Genomic DNA, 19035 nt, shown 5'->3' with positions numbered 1-19035 from the left:
CAGAACTAATATTATTAATAGTTAAAGTATTAAAATTAAAAAATTAAAAAGAAATTATAGATTTTATGAAATTTATAAGATTTGATAGTATTTTTGTTTCAATGCTATGATAATTATTTTCCATTTGGCTCATTTCCTATGACAAAATGATATAAAGTTTTTCATCATATCCCCACGTAGAGATATTAATTTGGTCCAACTCTAGTATTATTTATATGCATTAGAATAAAAAAAGGTCTACAATGTGAAATAGTTTCTCATTATAAAATTCCAAAGAGTTAAAATACTTACAAAATTTTATGGTCAAAATCAATGAACTTTCATTTTAAATATGAAAAAGTATTAATTTTTGATTTAATGTAGGTCCCTATTTTTGTCTAGAATCTCAAATAGGTCAATTTTTTCGGCATCTCAATTGGGTCCTTATTTAATAAAATAGACCTTTACCTTTAAATTGAGAAAACGCCGTTAAGGAGGATGTTACGTGGCATGCTGACAATGTCTTTTTAAATGATGTGGCATTAAAAACGTGTATGAAGTGTATTTTTTTAATTTTTGAATTAAAAAATAGAGTGCAAAGAGGGAAAATAAAATTTAAATAAGGGAAAAGTGATCATCTCATTTCATAGTACACGGTCTGGACATTTCATGGTGAAGAAATTCCTTCGACCTCCACTGTAGCTGTAAAACGGCTTGCATCAGGTTCGAATACTGTTGTACATACATCTGAGATAGATCAATTTGCCTATATGCAAGAGATGGTCGACAATGCTCTTCGTCACCATGCTGAAGAAGCAGACGATAGTCACGATGAAGAGCCTCCAAATGAAACGACACAGAGGTTTTACAATTTACTTATAGAGGCAAATCTACCTGTATTTGAAGGTTCATCTGAGTCAAAATTGTCAGTGTGCATTAGACTCATGGCTGGCAAATCTAATTGGAACATTCCCATTCAAGCAGTGGACTTCTATACAAAATTGATGTTAGATTTGACACCAAATAATTTCATGCCGAAGAATTATTACCAAGCCAAAAAATGTGTTTCAAAGTTGGGATTGGATGTCAAGAAGATTGATTGTTGTGTTAATGGTGTTAGCAAAAATCAAAGATGAAGTTTTGATGATGAACAGATTTGCACAAGTCAAGATCCACAAAGACAAATTGAAGATCTCTGTATTTTATAAAGCTTTTATAATAATCAAAGTTGATGTAATAGTGCTCAAATATGTATTAGGGTTGATTCTTGTAATTTATATTTGATTTATTTAGTTAATTGATTATTCCTGAGAATAATCAATTAACACTAGCCGTTGCGGGTTTCAGATTTGAAAAACTAGCTGTTGGGGGTTTCAGATTTGAAAAACTAGCCGTTGTACTCATTATTAATCGATTAATATTTATGTTAATCGATTAAATGCGTTAGATGGCCCGTTTTCGAAGAATGGAAGGGTATTAGGCTGAGTCTATAAAATGGCTCACTCTTTATCTCAAAAATAACTCTTCCCTTGTGCAAAAGATCTCTGAACTCTTTGAGAACTCTGTGAGATTGTTGAAGCTAAGGAAACTCTTGTCTGCAAAGTCCTGAAGTGCTACTGCGGTGACAGAGGAATAGCTTGTTCATCCTTGGTGTGTCCGAGGAAGTGCGTGGAAGAGAATCATCCTTCGTGAAGCATTCGAAGGAGGTGGTCATCCTTTGTGAAGATTCAAAGGAAGTGTAAGTTCGTCTCTTGTGGTTTCAAGAGAGGTGGTATCATCCTTTGTGAAGATTCAAAGGAAGTGTAAGTTCATCTCTTGTGGTTTCAAGAGAGGTGGTATTTCTAAACTCTTACAAATTGTTTTTCTTTGTGACTAATATTTGTAAGTGTTTTGTGTTAGTGAAAAAGGTTTATCTTGTTTGAGATAAGCGACTGGACGTAGGATCCTAGTGATCTGAACCAGGATAAAATTACCTGTGTAATTTTTCTCTTTCCCTTACTCTGTCATTTATATTTAATCATTCGCTTAGTAAGAAAGAATTGAGAGAAAAATATTAAAAAGGCATAATAAAAGAATATAACCAATTCAGCCCCCCTCTTGGTTTGTTACCACGCTAATAATTCCGCTGCAGCGATTCTAACAATTGGCATCAGAGATTGCTTTGATAGTCATTCAAATGGCAGGATCACATCAAACCTTTGGAGAGGGTGCATCAATCAATAGACCCCCACTATTCACAGGTGAGAACTATGCATTCTGGAAGGTAAGGATGCAAATATTTATTGAATCTATTGATTGTGAAATTTGGGATGTTATTGCGTCTGGTTCTTCTGTTCCTACTAACAATATACAGGAACCAAAGCCCCGTGGTCAATGGACCATTGAAGAAAAGAAAAGATTTCAGAATGACGTAAAAGCTCGGAATATCATTGCATCAGCATTGACTGTTGATGAGTTCTACAGGGTTTCTGTCTGCAAAACTGCTCAAGAAATGTGGGACGTACTCAGAGTGACACATGAAGGAACAGATGACGTAAAGAGGGCAAGAAAGAACTCCCTAATTCAAGAGTATGAAATGTTCCGGATGAAGCAAGGAGAAACAATTTCCGACGTTCAAAAACGCTTCACCAACATTGTCAATCATCTCATTGGACTAGGTAAGTCATTTGATACTGATGAATTAAACATTAAAATCTTGAAGTTTTTAGACAGGTCGTGGCAACCTAAGGTGAGTGCAATCTCGGAGTCACAAAACCTCAACACCATGACTATGGCGGCACTATTTGGAAAGTTGAGGGAACATGAATTAGATCTTGGAAGACTTGATGAAGAAGAAGCAAAAGCCAAAACCAACAAGAAGAGTTTGGCATTAAAATCAGAGGTTGAAAGAAGCAAAGCTAAATCGGAAGATGAAGATTCAGACGAAGAGGAAAACTTAAGCCTAGTGATCAAAAGATTAAACAAGTTCATGAAGTCTAAAGGTAAAGGAAGGTTTAGATACGAAAAGAAAGATAATCAAGCATCTTCCTCAAATTACGGATGCTATGGCTGTGGAGAGAAGGGGCATGTAAAGGTAGACTGCCCAAATCAAAAGAAGAGTGAAGACAAAAAGGAGAAAAGATTCTTCAAGAAAAAGAAGGCCTACATTGCATGGGAAGATGACAACGAAACAATTTCCGATTTGAGCGAATCTGATGAAGAAGCAAACATTTGTTTAGTGGTGAACGACGACGCTGGAAGCCAAGTAAGTACATCTAGCGATTCTGATAATTATAGTCAAATTAGTGAAGATGAATTGCATGAAACTTATGCTGCTTTAATAGTAGAATCTGAAAAATTAGATAAAGCTCATAAGAAATTGAAAAAGGATTTCAAAAATTTAAAATTAAATTTTGAAAATATTTCTGAAGAAAATAAAAATTTGAAATTAGACTTTGAAAATATTCTTGAAGAAAATAAAAATTTAAAATTAAATTTTGAAAATATTTTTGAAGAAAATAAAGATTTGAAAAATAAAGTTTTATTTTTTGAAAAGGGTAAATTTACTAGTAGTGATGAATGTGCTTCTTGTGAAAATTTTAAGAAACTACTAGAACACACAATCTTAGGAGAATGTAGTAAAAATAACGAAAATAAGGTTGTTAAAAATAAGTATGTTCCTAAAATTAAAAATAAACATAATAATAGAACCCGTAGAACATGGGTAGAAAAAGGAACAACTTATAGGAACACAAACTTTGTATCATGCTTTTATTGTATGAAAAAGGGTCATACTTCAAATAAATGTAAAATTAAGCATTATGGTGTTCCAAGTGGTAGATATGTTTGGGTTGTAAAATGATTTCTTTTTTCTAAATCTAACCCAAAGGACCCATACAAGTAGTTGGGTACCTATTGTTTAATATTTAGAATTTCTTTAAAACAAAATTTAAGAAAATTTTATTCCAAGGCCGATGAAACTATTTTTTTTGGATATCTTCTAATATACAAAGCATATATAGTTTTCAATCGGAAAACATTTGAAATAGAAGAATGTGTGCATGTTGTCTTTGATGAAATTGTAGACTTTGAGGCAAAACCTCTTGAGTCAGTTAAATTAGATGCAGGCAATGATGAAGATTTGTAGAAGACAACAAATGAAGCGAAGAATGATGACAATCCTCAAGATGAAGATCTAAACAAAATGTGGAAACAACCTAGAGGATTATCATTACGAAGTAGGAGGCATATCTAAAGGGGTAAACATTAGAAGAGATCTAAGAATCTTTAGAAATATCTTAGGATTGAATTTTTAAATGCGTTCCAGTTTTGCAATTTTGAAAAACTAGCCATATTTTTGTATGCTTTAAAATTCCTATCTTATATAGTTCAATGTATGTTTAAACAATGTTTTATAAGTTCCTCATCCTAAAATTATTTGCTTTAAATATCCTATTGTGTATGTTTGAATGAATCTTTAAATTTGAAATATTTTTAGCTCATATGCATACATGCTTTTATTAAGGGGGAGTATTATCTTAGGGGGAGAACATCAAACACACCTTTTTAATTATGATCAAAAAGGGGGAGAAAGTGTTTAAAGCTTATTTAAGCTTATTTGCTTATTTGTGTTTATTCACTAATGCACTTTTTCTTCCATAAGTTGTGTTTTATCCAGATTATTACTAAAAGCTTTAAATCAAAGGAGTTTTTTGATCATCATCAAAAAGGGGGAGAATGTTAGCAAAAATCAAAGATGAAGTTTTGATGATGAACAGATTTGCACAAGTCTTAAGATCCATAAACACAAATTGAAGATCTTTGTATTTTATAAAGCTTTTATAATAATCAAAGTTGATGTAATAGTGCTCAAATATGTATTAGGGTTGATTCTTGTAATTTATATTTGATTTATTTAGTTAATCGATTATTCCTGAGAATAATCAATTAACATTAGCCGTTGGGGGTTTCAGATTTGAAAAACTAGCCGTTGGGGGTTTCAGATTTGAAAAACTAGCCGTTGTACTCATTATTAATCGATTAATATTTATGTTAATCGATTAAATGCGTTAGATGGCCCGTTTTCGAAGAATGGAAGGGTATTAGGCTGAGTCTATAAAATGACTCACTCTTTATCTCAAAAATAACTCTTCCCTTGTGCAAAAGATCTCTGAACTCTTTGAGTACTCTGTGAGATTGTTGAAGCTAAGTAAACTCTTGTCTGCAAAGTCCTGAAGTGCTACTGCGATGACAGAGGAATAGCTTGTTCATCCTTGGTGTGTCCGAGGAAGTGCGTGGAAGAGAATCATCCTTCGTGAAGCATTCAAAGGAGGTGGTCATCCTTTGTGAAGATTCAAAGGAAGTGTAAGTTCGTCTCTTGTGGTTTCAAGAGAGGTGGTCATCCTTTGTGAAGATTCAAAGGAAGTGTAAGTTCGTCTCTTGTGGTTTCAAGAGAGGTGGTATCATCCTTTGTGAAGATTCAAAGGAAGTGTAAGTTCATCTCTTGTGGTTTCAAGAGAGGTGGTATTTCTAAACTCTTACAAATTGTTTTTCTTTGTGACTAATATTTGTAAGTGTTTTGTGTTAGTGAAAAAGGTTTATCTTGTTTGAGATAAGCGACTGGAGTAGGATCCTAGTGATCTGAACCAGGATAAAATCACCTGTGTAATTTTTCTCTTTCCCTTACTCTGTCATTTATATTTAATCATTCGCCCAGTAAGAAAAATTAAGAGAAAAATAATAAAAGGCACAATAAAAGGATATAACCAATTCATCCCCCCTCTTGGTTTGTTCCACGCTAATAATTCCGTTGCAGCGATTCTAACAATTTCCACATGAAAGCATCTCATCGACTGTAAGAGATGTTTAGGGATGCCCGCAATGCAGGACAGCGCCCTTACTGGCTGGGTGAACAAATTTGGAACTCTTTACTGGCTCATTGGAATACAGTAGTGTTTCGCAATAAATGTGCCAAAGCCCAGAGGAACAGAGCGTCTGAAAGGGGTGGCACCCTGCATACTGGTGGGTCGATCACCATTCATGAGCATGTCATTCGTATGGTATAATTTCATTACATAACTTTTTCTTTCATATATAAGTTATGTATTTATTTGATACGTACTTGATATAATTCTAAATTATGTTACAGGCACAAGCTCTGGGACGGGCGGTCCATGTTGATGAGGTCTTTGCACAGACTCATGTAAGGAAGGGCACTAATCAATTCGTTGATGAAATATCTCGGAAGACTCATGTAAGCAAATAACATTATTACTATTACTAATTTTTCAGTTAAGTTATTCTATCAGTCCCTAACATTGCTTTTAATCTTTCAACAGGAAGAATTTTCTACGAGACTTTCACAGGTTAGATCTGAACATGAGTCAGCTCCTACACCGGATGATGCCAGTAATGCAGAAGATGACATCCGTAGGACACAGTGCTGGATCGACATCGTTGGTGGGAAGAAAAAGGGACGAGTGTACGGTGCAGGACAACTTGCCGCAAACTATACAGCATTGAGAGGAGGTACTCTGAAGCACCAACCTTCTTCTTCCACCACTACTCCTGACGAGGTCGTTCTCCGCCTCATGCAGGCACTGCAGCAACGTGACCAGGAAATCACTGATTTGAGAGCAGAGTTTACAAACTTTAAGGCCCTGGTCATGAGAGTGTTGCCTGCTACTTCAAGGATGATTTAGTTATCCCTCCGACCCAGCCACAACCCTCCTCGTCACCCGCTGTCCCTCAGCAGCCCACATCAGTCCAACAACCCTCATCAGTCCAACCCACACCAGTCCAACCATCAATAGAGGACCAGGATGATGAAGATCATTCTGATGATAACTATGTACATTATTAGTTACCTGCTTCTTATTACTTGTTATAGAAACATTTGAATATTAGAACATTTGGAGTTTAGATAATTTCGATGTTAGATGAACTTGGTGACTTTGAATGTTAGAACATCATTAAGATTGATTGTTTTATGTTTTAACTATAAATACATGTTCTATGGATTAATGAATATTCTATAGATTACTGTATGTTCTATGGATATTGATCACCAATTGCATCTTTCAGATGCACATTATGTAGGTCTGGATGTGCTTGAAAACTGTTTAGCAGGTCTGTTTGTGATTGAAAACTGTTATGCAGGTATGTTATATGTTGTTGGTTTCGCCAGAACACATTTGTCCCTTACATTTCCCTCCAAATTACCGAAGGCTTTTTCCCTTCGGTAAGTTCCCACGTTAGGCACTTACCTCCCTTCGGAAATTACCGAAGGCTTATGCCCTTCAAAAATTACCGAAGGCGTTCGCCCTTCGGAAATTACCGAGGGCTTTTGCCCTTCGGTAATTACCGAAGGCTACTGCCCTTCGGTAATTACCGAAGGCTGCTGCCCTTCGGTAATTACCGAAGGCTTTTGGCCCTCGGTAATTACCGAAGGGCAAAAGCCCTCGGTAAATGTTAGCGACAAGGGATTTACCGAGGGCTCTTTGGCCGTCGATAAGCCTTCAGTAATTACCTTCTACCGACGGTTTTTGGCCGTTTCCGAGGGATTCTGGCCTTCGGTAATGCCCTTGTTTTTTGTAGTGGATGCTAGCTCACTAGGCCAGTCACGAAATCTTTAACTCTTCCAATTCAACGTTCAGCGAAACACTCATTGTTCTTTGTTTAGGGTTTGATAAGCGCGAGCGAGAGAGACTCCATTATCGAAGGTTTGGAGGAAATACAGAGGCGCATTAAGAATGGAGAGTTCAATTAGAGAGCTGACAGAGAGGACATGCACATGAACATCGGTGAGCCTGCGAAGAAGCTCCACACCGCTCGAAGTAGGAACGATAAGGTTTTTACTGACTTTCGCCTCTAGTGTCGCGACGCCATCAACGAGATCCTCGTGAGCATGAAGCAGCTTCAGGATGATGTTAGGCTCCTCCGATCGTTGCCCGTGAAATTCATTCGTCACGCCGACACGAAACCTGTACTGAACAACCCTTCATCTCTCTCGCCCTTTAATTTGCCATTCATTATCCAACATCAAATTTTGATACATTTTCTCTGCCTACTTTGATTCAATTTTGTTATGTTTGGTTGATCAATTTTGAATAAATCTCAGGTATATGACAGAGTGTGCCTAAAGGGTTTTATGACATTGAGTTCGGGATGTTGCAATCCATCCAAAGTTATTGGGAACTTATTTCCAAAAGGTATGTGTTGAAGATAATAATGGAAGTTTTATTTTTGTTCTTTTATCACATCAGATATATTATATTTTTCTTTTCTATCTTTTCTCTCTAAGTGCAGATGAACATGAAACATTTTCTTTAGTTCCATGCGAGTTTAGTCTTCGTGTCAAATATAAAGAGGCAATGAAATGTAATAAAAAAAAAGAAACTTAAAATTGCCTAATATAGTGCAGGAAGATTTCACTTTATAATTTTCTAGTCTAGGGGAAAAGAAAGAGAAAATTACAGATAAGACAGAATGATGTTGTATAATTTCGCTTCATTTTTTTTGTTGAAGAACTTGAAAATTGTATATATTATGTGCGGGTGGGTATACCTTTGCAATTGTTATCTGATGGCTAAGTCAAACAGGTAAATGATGTATGAGTGGATGTGATGGAAAGTGATCCTAGGATTGTTCTTTGTGATGCTGCGGAAAAGCACCATGCTTCGATGTTTGTTGTGGCATCTTAGAAGGACCAATGTGGTGATACCCCCATTTTTAGAGAATGTAATTGAAGGTTTCTCTGTAAGTAATTGAAATATTACAATTAAATAAACTTGAGTGTAATAGTAACTTCTGTTATTTGTGTATCCTTCCTTTTGTATTTGTAAGCCTTTTGGGATCCACTTTTAGTGTTATTTTGTGCATTAAGATTAGTTTTATAAAATGTGGAAATGAATATATAATTCTTGGAAATAGTTTGCTTGGGGAAGATTGTAAAGCAGTTGTTCCCTTGCTCTTCAGGACAGCTAGTAGTTACATCACTGATTCAGTAGAATATTAAGTCACAGTTGATACTTAGGAATCCTGAGAAGCCACAAAACTATTTGGTGAACAAGATAAGGAGAAACTGCAGGTACACCATCTACTCTTGATTTGGCAATCAAAAATAAAAAAAGTTGTCCCTTTGAGGAGCTAAAAACTATGTTGGTTAACTTTCATCCATTTTGGATTTGTTTTCTAGTTATATCGAGCTTCTGAACATAACAGGTATTCAAAGGTGACACAAGGAACTAGGAAGATTTGTATCCATCTATATTTGAGGTAAGCTCTTTAGAGTATTTTACAGAATAATAGTTGTTTTGATTTGAACAATTTTCATTGTTATGATTCATTTCAGTCAAAAAGAAAATGTAGGAAATAATTTTCATATCTTTTGCTTTTCTTATTTTTATTTACTTTATTTTTAAGGTGTCACACATGTGATTTGCTGCACAGGAACAACAACATTTCCTTCAAGGCGTTGAGATGATGATAATACACCAGAAAGGGTTGGTAAGAATTTTGTCATGCATATATTACAACATTTGATGTCATAACTAGAATGCAATGAAGATTAATTATCTGAAGATTCAAGAGCGGAAAATGTAAGCATAATACTGATGCTTTTATTGAAAGTTTCCTAAAACATAATCTTCATCTACTCTTCATGCACTTGTCGATATTTTTATTTTAATATTGACTAAGTTTTCAATTTGAAGATTGGGTGGGAGTGAAGAATCTAGTATCTGCATTGCCTTCCTGTTACATATGGGAACAGTAGGCCCAAAAGAAGGACCCGAAGGCTTACAGTGTGGTCTAATTTTATCCATTCTTAGATTGGTCAATTTCCTTTACCTTAGAGAATTCTAGAAGTAGTTTGTTATATTTGTTATGATTGTTATATTTATCCACACAAATGAACTAGTTAAACCACGAGTCCCCGGTAACGGCACCAAAAACTTGATGACAAATTTATGAACACCGAAAAACGGCGCCACAAACTTGTTTAACAATCGGCAAGTGTGACCGAATCGTATCAAGTAATAAAACAAGGTAAGACCAAGTATCGTTTTCCCAAAGGACTCACGGCCTAGTTTAGCTATGTGATTTGTTGATTATTTAAGACTTAAGAACAAATTGATTGTAGGTTTAAATGCAAGAGGCAGTAATTAAATATGTATGCATGAATTTGATCAATGGAGAAAAACAGAATACAAACACTTCAACGAATTAGATGGATGAGTATGTTGTTGGGGTTATCAATTTCATCTTATCCACTCTCATATACTTTTAGGAATTCATCATTCTTATCATCAATGCTAATGCCACTCTCTAAATCACCTTGCAAGAAGGCCTATCCTTAATTACGAGTTCATACAATTCCTAGCATTCCTAGTAATTAGTTCTTAAAGTACAGGAGCTTAAAGGCAACCTATATGCTATTGGGAGAAATTCTCCGGATCTAGACTTCCCCGTACGCTCCTGTATCGACAAAATCAATAATCATGACAATGAATGAGTTAAACAAAGCAAGCAATAAGCAAAGAGGAAAAACCCTAGCTAAAGATGAAAGAAATCATATATCTTAATATAAGACATTAAATCAAATTCCATATATGAGAGTTTCACAAGACTACATTGATTCACCAACAACAATACAAGGTTTAGTTCACCATATTCATGGTGAAACTAGATGAACAATAATGAAAGAATGAAAGATAGAACCCTAGAAAGAGGAGAAGGTAGCCTGAGCATCCAAGGTCTTCCTTCAAGGGGTGGTAAAGAGAGTGTTTGCTTCGTCTCTGCCAAAGATACAAACCCTAGGACATCCTAAAGCTTATATACTATTCTAAAAATACAGAAAATTAGGCCCAAGCCCAAAATAGTGCCGCTCAGCGGTAAACTGCCGCTCAACGGTAAGTGCGTGAGTTGTTTTTCTCCCCTCAACGGCCTTTTCACCCCTCAACGGAGCCAACGTGACTGCCTGAGTGCCGCTCAGCGGTAAAATGCCGCTCAGCGGCTGTTGCGGCTTCTCCTTTTGCACTTTTTTATGTCTTTTCTGATTCCATCTCTATCCTTCTTCACTTCATTCACCAAATTCACCTTAAAACCTGCATAATAACACTGAAATCAAGCATAAACCTGTCCAACTCTCTTATTTCTGAAAATATAACCAAAAGCATGATTTCAAGCTAGTTTCTAAGTGTTAAAGGTTGCTTTTAGTATCAATTTTAAGCATGAAAATAACAGTTTTTCAACTGTTATCAAAGCTCACCCCTCCTCCTTCACCTTACCACATGCATTCCAGTGACACCAACTCTTCACAACGTCATTTCCTAAAGCTGGATGTGCCTCGCTTTGATGGCACCGACCCACTCAGATGGATCTTCAACATCACACAATTCTTCGAATATCACAATACCCCCGAAGAAGAACGCATTACTATTGCATCGTTTTACTTGGACGACGCCACCTTGGCCTGATTTCAGTGGATGTATCGCAACGACCAGATCCATTCATGGAAACACCTGCTCCAAACTCTGGAAACGCGATTCACTCCCACGATATTCGAAGATCCACGAGGCAAACTCTTCAAGCTCGCCCAAACCACCATTTTCTCTGATTTTCTAATAGAGTTTAAGGCAATTGCAAATCATGTGGTATGTTTACCTCCTTCCTTCCTTCTGAGTTGTTTCATTTTGGGTCTCAAACCAGAGATCTGCCGTGAGGTGGTGGCCCAACAACCCCCAACATTATCGCATGCGGTCGGATTAGCAAGGTTGCATGAAGAGAAACACTGGGATCTCACCCGTGTTCAAAAGGCAAAATCAGTATCTCCTTGGCCTTCCCCAACATCTCCTTGGCCTCCCCCAGCTTTCTCCCGCACAATTACTTCTCCTATTCAATTACGCAAAAAACCCGTTACCGATAACTCACGGACGTAGAGATGACGGTCCATCGTGAGAAGGGACTATGTTTTAATTATGATAAAAAATATTCACGCTCACATCGTTGCCCAGCTCATATTCTTCTTTTCATTACTGAAGAGACTGACCTTGTTGGGGAAGTTGACTCTGAATTTGCCTCTTTAGCTTTGGGCCATAGCGAGTCGGGGACAAGTGTCGACAACCCAGATCAGTCAGCCCAAATCAGTCTTCATGCCCTTTCTGGCACTAGGGCTCCTGAAACGTTGCGACTTATGGCCCAAATTGGGCCTCATCAAATCAGTGTCTTAGTCGATGGGGGCAGTACCCACAATTTTGTTCAAAGGAAAGTAGCTCAATTATTAGGCTTGGCCTATTTCCCTTCACCTGCTTTGAAGGTTTTGGTTGGCAGCGTAGAGGAACTGACATGTGCTCATCTGTGTCAAGGGATAGATCTCTCTCTTCAGGGTCATTCATTCACATTGGATTTATATGTCCTGGACATGGGAGTGCCAGCGTGGTCTTGGGAGCCCAATGGTTGAAGCAGTTAGGGCCTATTCTGATGGACTATCAAGCTCTCACCATGAAATTCATTTTCAACGATTCCATTATTGAATGGCGAGGCGATTCGGGATTGAAGTCCACTCTCATTTCCATTCATCAATTAAAGCGGGTTGTCTGCACCGATCCATCGGCCCAATTCTTTTCCCTCTCGGTTCCTCCATCTCATCTTTCAGACTCTTCTCCATCTCATCCTAATTCTCAAGTACAACATCTGCTTCACAAGTATTCTACACTCTTCTCTGAACCATCACATCTCCCCCCCTCAAGAGCTACAGATCATGCCATTCCCTTATTTTCTCACGCCCAACCGGTCAATGTGCGACCCTATAAATACCCTCATGCTCAGAAATTAGAAATTGAGCGTAAACTTTCGAAGATGCTGGAATCAGGTTGGATTCAGCCAAGCACCAGCCCTTTCTCGTCTCGAGTCCTCCTTTTGAAAAAGAAGGACGGTTCCTGGCGCATGTGTGTTGATTATCGAGCATTGAATGCGATAACGGTTAAGGATCACTTTCCTCTCCCAACAGTGGACGGGCTTCTTGATGAATTGGGCTCTACTTGTTGTTTTTCCAAGTTGGGCCTCACTTCTAGGTTCTATCAGATTAGATTACAGCCCGACGATATGCACAAAATAGCCTTTCGGACTCACGATGGCCACTACGAGTACCGTGTGATGCCATTTGTTATTGTTTTTTTTATAACATCTTGGTTTTTAGCACTGATTTTGAGAAGCACTTGTCTCATTTGAACGACATATTCACCATTCTAGAGCACCATCAGTTCTTTTTGCAGCCACATAAATGTTCCTTCTTCTAGTCGCAAATTACTTATCTGGGGCACATTGTGGCTAATGGGGGTGTGTCTCCTGATCCGACGAAGATACAGGCCATGGTTCAATGGCCTACTCCAACATGCATTAAAGGGTTACGTGGTTTTTTGGGGCTCACTGGATTTTACCGGATGTTCGTTCAAAACTATGCTGTCATTGCTTTGCCTCTCACGGATTTACTCAAGAAGGGCAATTTTCAGTGGTCTCTAGCGGCTAAATCAACCTTTGACGCTTTGAAATCATCCATGATGAGTACCTCTGTTCTCGCGCTCCCAGAATTTTCTAAACCATTCTACATCAAGACGGACGCATCGGGTTCGGCCATGGGGGCTGTTCTACTTCAGGACAATCATCCAATAGCTTTTTATAGCAAGGTTTTTTGCCCTCGCTTGTCTAAGTCCTCTACAAATATTCGTGAGTTACATGCCCTCACGAGCACGGTGAAGCGGTGGCGTTAGTATTTATTGGGACATTCATTCATCATCCAAACGGATCAGCAAAGTTTGTGTGAGTTTTTAACTCAAGTAATTCAGACTCCTAAGCAGCAACATTACTTGGTGAAATTATTAGGCTATGATTATGAGATTCAATACAAACCGGGCAAACTAAATGTTGTGGCTGACGCTTTATCACGTTCTCTAGGCCCATCTTAAGCTACTCTTTTCACACTCACTACCCCTTAGTTCGTATTCCTATGAGAATTGAAAGCTTCATTGCTCACTGATCCTGAATTCATATTGATGCTTGATAAGTTTCTTGTTGATCCCTTTTCCAATCCTTTATTTCGATTTCATGACGGGCTATTATTGTACAAGGGCAGGATCTGGCTTAGTAACACATCTCAATTTGTGCCACTATTATTGCGGGAGTTCCATGAAACTCCGATTGGGGGCCATGCTGGCATTAACAAAACTTTAAAGCGTCTCAATGCAAGTTTCTATTGGGGTCTATGGCTAAGGATGTGAAGTCCTTTGTTTCTCAGTGTGTTGTTTGTCAACGAACGAAGTATAACACTAAACATCCAAGGGGTCTTCTTCAACCCTTGCCTATTCCGACAGGAGTTTGGGAGGACATTTCTTTGGATTTTGTCACTGGGTTGCCTCCTTCCAATGGTTACACGGTACTTCTAGTGGTGGTGGACCATTTTTCCAAGGCTGTAGACATTGGTGCTTTACAATCCAATTTCACCGCTATATAAAGTTGCTAGCTTTTTGTCTCTATCGTTTGCAAGCATCACGGGTTACCCCGCAGTATCGTGTCAGATCGCGACCCCATTTTTATCAGTCGCTTCTGGTCAGATTTATTCAAATTTAGTGGCACACTCCTTCGTATGAGCTCGTCATATCATCTGCAAATGGACGACCAAACTGAAGTTATGAACCACACCATAGAATAGTATCTTCGTGCATTTGTTCATCACAAACCTAGTGTCTGGTTCAAATTTTTGCCATGGGCTGAGTACCACTATAATACCTCCATCCATTCTGGTTCTGGTTTGTCTCCTTTTGAAGTAATGTTCGGGAAGCTGCCACCATCAATTCCCCATTACATTGAGGGATCTTCCTCTAATGATGGTTGTGATATTGTGCTCTCCTCTCGTGAAGAGATACTTTCTCTCTTAAGACGTAATTTGATAAAAGCACAAGTTCGTATGAAAAAGCATGCTGATGTTAAGCGTCACAACTTGAATTTGGAGGTTGACTCATTGGTCTACGTAAAACTGCAGCCTTATAGGCAAATTTTAGTATCTGACAACAAATATCATAAGCTTTCCAAGCGTTATTATGGGTTGTTTAAGATTCTGGAAAAAGTCGATCCTGTTGTGTATCGTTTAGAGCTTCCTTCACATTCAAAGATTCATGATGTGTTCCATTGTTCTATGCTGAAGCCACATGAGGGCCCAGTTCCATCTCTCATAGATCAAATTCCTCCTGATTCTGTTGATATTAGTCCTCTCATTTCACCCTTGGCAATCTTGGATTTCAAGACAGTGACTCTTGAGGACTCCCAAACGCGTTATGCTCTGGTTCAGTGGAAAGGGCTATCGCTTGATGATACTTCTTGGGAAAAATGGAATGAGCTTAAATCACTTTCTGGCCTTGAGGACAAGGTCATTGTCAAAGGGGATGGTAATGTTACATATGGGAACAATAGGCCCAAAAGAATGACCCCAAGGCTTGTAGGGTGGTCTAATTTTATCCATTCTTAGATTGGTCCATTTCCTTTACCTTAGAGAATTTTAGAAGTAGTTTGTTATATTTGTTATGATTGTGTAAGGCCTGAGTGCCACGTAGCAGAGAGAAATCTTCTATCTGCATTTCCTTTAATTGGTTATTCTGTATTGAATGAAAGGGAGGAAAAATGTTTCTTATCTCCCTCTTGTCCTTTTCTTAGGAGGCAGCCTGACCTCAAATCCAGGGTTTATTCTACTGTTTTTAACACTTTCTCAATGAATAGAGTTGTTCTTGTGTCATCAATAGGTGTGACCAAATTCAATGACTTGCCATGGAGGTAAACATATCTCATTTTGCTCTTCTTTATTTTGTTGATATAACTTTCCTTCCTGCCAGACCCAATAATTAGAAGAAGCAGAAAACGTAAAATATAACTTATGTTATTTTGGGTACACTTTCTTTTGGGTATATACATACATATACTATACCTTATTTAAAATACACAACTCTGCTTTTTGTTTTTCATTGGCTTTCTGTAGATAAACTAGATTTTGTGGAAAGAATAGAGAGACGTGGATAAGATTTGAGTTGTTAGCTTCTTTCTTTTTTCTACTTATCCTAAACATCATGATTTAATCATCCGTTTATTGAAAATTATTATTATAATGAAAACTTGTTTTTTTTTTCAAGTTCGCCAATATTATAATCAATCAAACAAATTTATTTTTTATAAACTTGTCTGTAAAAAGTCACATACGAATTTTATATATTTAATTAGTTTTTTTAAATGTTCAGACATTGATGTGTGACCAGAGGAACTTTATTGTTTTAATATTTCAATGGCTAAAGTAGTATCTGGATATGGTAAATTTGAATGGCCAGAGGAACTAAATAATCATATAGGGATGATTTTCTAGGTAGATGCATTTTAGAAAGTAGGATCTGTATTGATGTTAGAGAATGGTTTTTCTAGTAGAGAGAGGAACGACCTTCTCTTATCCATTTTAAGAGTGACATACCTGAATTCTCTACTACTTTAAATACCTAATTCATATTTACAAATTTTTATTTTTCTCTTTTTATCCTATTAGATTATCTATCATATTATGCAGCAAAAATAAGTTACTTTTTATATTTACACTTTTCTGTTCAATCATTTCTTTTCTATGCTACGGTCTTCAATTATAATGTTCAAAAGATCTTTTTATTTTAAAAGAAAGTGTAAAACTAAACATCATAGTAATATTGAAGTCCAGACCTTCTTAAAGCTTCCCCTTTGTCATCTTTTAGGCCTTGTTCACTTGAGTGGATTTGAGGGAGAGTAATTGAGGGGATTTGAGAGGATTTGAAAATAAATTTTTTTGTTGTTTATTTGAGTCAATTTGGAGGTAAGTGAGAATGAATTTGGAAGTAAAGATTGTGAGAATTAGTGTAGGATTTGATTGACGTGACAGATTAAAAAAATTTACTTCCAAATCCAATCTCATTTACCTCCAAATTCATTCAAATAATCAACAAAAAAATTTATTTTCAAATTCTCTCAAATCCCCTCAATTACTCTCCCTCAAATCCACTCAAGTGAACAAGGCCTTATAGTTTACAATATTTAGGTAGCATAACATACTCGATCATCTTTTCATGCCATGCACCTAATTCGGTCCAGAAAAATAAATTTCAATTTATTTAAAGTGTATTTTACTCATTATAATTTAAATAATGTGTGACTTGAATTCCTTAATCTTTTTAACCATTTTTTATGATTACTTTCTTAAAATTTGTAGCCATTTAAGTCACTGTTTAAAAGTTCAGTAAATTCTTTTTCTTTCTGTGATTAATTTTCTATTATCAAATTACCATAAATTGAAAATTTTTAGATTCAAGGTTTACAGTTTTACATTTTTTTTTTCAGATTGACATCATATACTATATCAGGGAACAAGATTGACATTCATATACTGTATCAGAAGAAGAGCTCCATTAGCATCTAGGTCTGATACAACTCTAATGATGTTAGGTGTCAATTTGTCTATGTAGAAGTTCTCTCTTGTTTTTTTTCTGAAACACTTGATTTTGTTGTAAAACACTTGATTTTGTTGTAGGGGCTATGTAAAACACTTGATTTCTGAAATATTTTATGTGTAACTATGTTAAGTAACCATATTAGGTAAATATATTTACGAACTTTGTTGGGTAAATATTATATTTTGATGTGTTAATAGAAACAATATTGATTATTTGGCTTGTTAATGATTATTTAAACTATATTATGTATTGGATTGAATTTTATGCAAGTCTAGATATGGATAGTAGCACATACAAATCAAATATTCTAAAAAAACATCACTTTTTACACCGGTTATAACATCACTAGGTGTAAAAGTGAGACTCTTTTATACCTATTTTTAGCACCATCAGGTATAAAAAGTGATTTTTTACTTATAAATTTTATACCTACTTTTAGAATATCAGGTATAAATATCAAACTTTTATACTTGTTACAAACAGAACCGGTATAAAAGTTAAATTTTTTATACCGGTTCTAGAACAGTGTAAAAAATCGAAAACTTTTTATACCCCTACTTCAATACATGCTCGAAAACTAGTATAAAAAACATTTTTTAACAGGTATAAAAAACCTTTTTTCACTAGTGATTGATCCATATTTTCCATAAGAGCAAGAAAAGATTAGCATCAAGAAAAACAAAAAAGATTTAAGCGTAGCAAAAACATGGGTAGAACAGGTACAGGACCTGCTCTGATACCATATTAAGAATACAAGCCCAAATATCTGAGGCCCAAAACGCTCAAGTCCAAGAGCGTGAAACTAAAGTTTCACTAGAAGCTTCCTCGCGTCAGAGAGTTGGTAGACTCTAGCTTCTCGTGTTGCTTGCGAGAGAGAAGGAAAAGAGAGAACTCGTGACGGAACTCCGACAAAGCTCGTAGCAGCAATGGGTGAGCAGAAGCAGGTCAGCCAGTTACAGAAAAAAAGAGGCGTAGTGACAGAAGTAAGAAAACACTTTTAATATTTCTCTTATTGATAGAATCAAATTTTTGTAACTGAATATCTTTTCTTACTTTCGACAACACAATAGAACCATGATTATATAGGATTAAAAAAATAGTTAGAATCCCTAACATAAAACAGAAATCCCTAATCCAAAAACTCTAAAAGACAAAATGTTGCTCTTAGGAGTATTAATTACAATAGCAGGAACCTTAATTACAATAGTAGAAACATTAATATGATCCATTATTTTTCAGATTTTGTGAGGAAGTACGATAAGATCATGAAAGATATGAGAATAAATAAATAATCTTTTTGAACATATCTAAACACGAGATGCGGAGATAGACCTTTTTGACAGGTGCATCAAAATCCTATTGTTCGGTTTGAAAGTTCTTATAAAGAAATATTTAGTTATTAACAGAGAAGAGGTATTGTATTTATTATACTAATTTTTATAGCCACGAGACGCATGATCTATATATTTTATGCTGGATAAAAATTATAAATAATATTTAATTTTCATATTTTACATATACTTTAAAAATTACTTTTGTAATTCGTATTGCTAATGGAAGTTAAAGAATT

The 19035-nt window shown here is 36.3% G+C and overlaps 1 protein-coding gene and 1 long non-coding RNA gene across 2 annotated transcripts; both read left to right on the top strand.

Moving 5' to 3' along the window:
• The first annotated feature begins 2155 nt into the window (after positions 1-2155).
• LOC148192372 (uncharacterized) lies at positions 2156-3820 on the top strand. Its single transcript, XM_088098099.1, has one exon. It carries the CDS (start codon positions 2156-2158, stop codon positions 3818-3820), a length of 1665 nt encoding a protein of 554 aa, XP_087954225.1.
• Positions 3821-8071: 4251 nt separating this feature from the next.
• Positions 8072-9070, top strand: LOC124848199 (uncharacterized). The gene is made up of 3 exons (XR_015782069.1): positions 8072-8168; positions 8559-8715; positions 8935-9070. It is a non-coding gene; the product is annotated as an uncharacterized LOC124848199 (long non-coding RNA).
• Positions 9071-19035: the final 9965 nt, after the last annotated feature.

Source organism: Vigna umbellata, chromosome 9, assembly GCF_029865625.1.
Source record: "Vigna umbellata cultivar VRB3 chromosome 9, Vumbellata_1.0, whole genome shotgun sequence".
In the NCBI taxonomy this organism is placed as follows: Eukaryota; Viridiplantae; Streptophyta; class Magnoliopsida; order Fabales; family Fabaceae; genus Vigna; species Vigna umbellata.
Note: the sequence above shows the minus strand (reverse complement) of the source record. Positions and strands in the feature narration are given on the sequence as shown.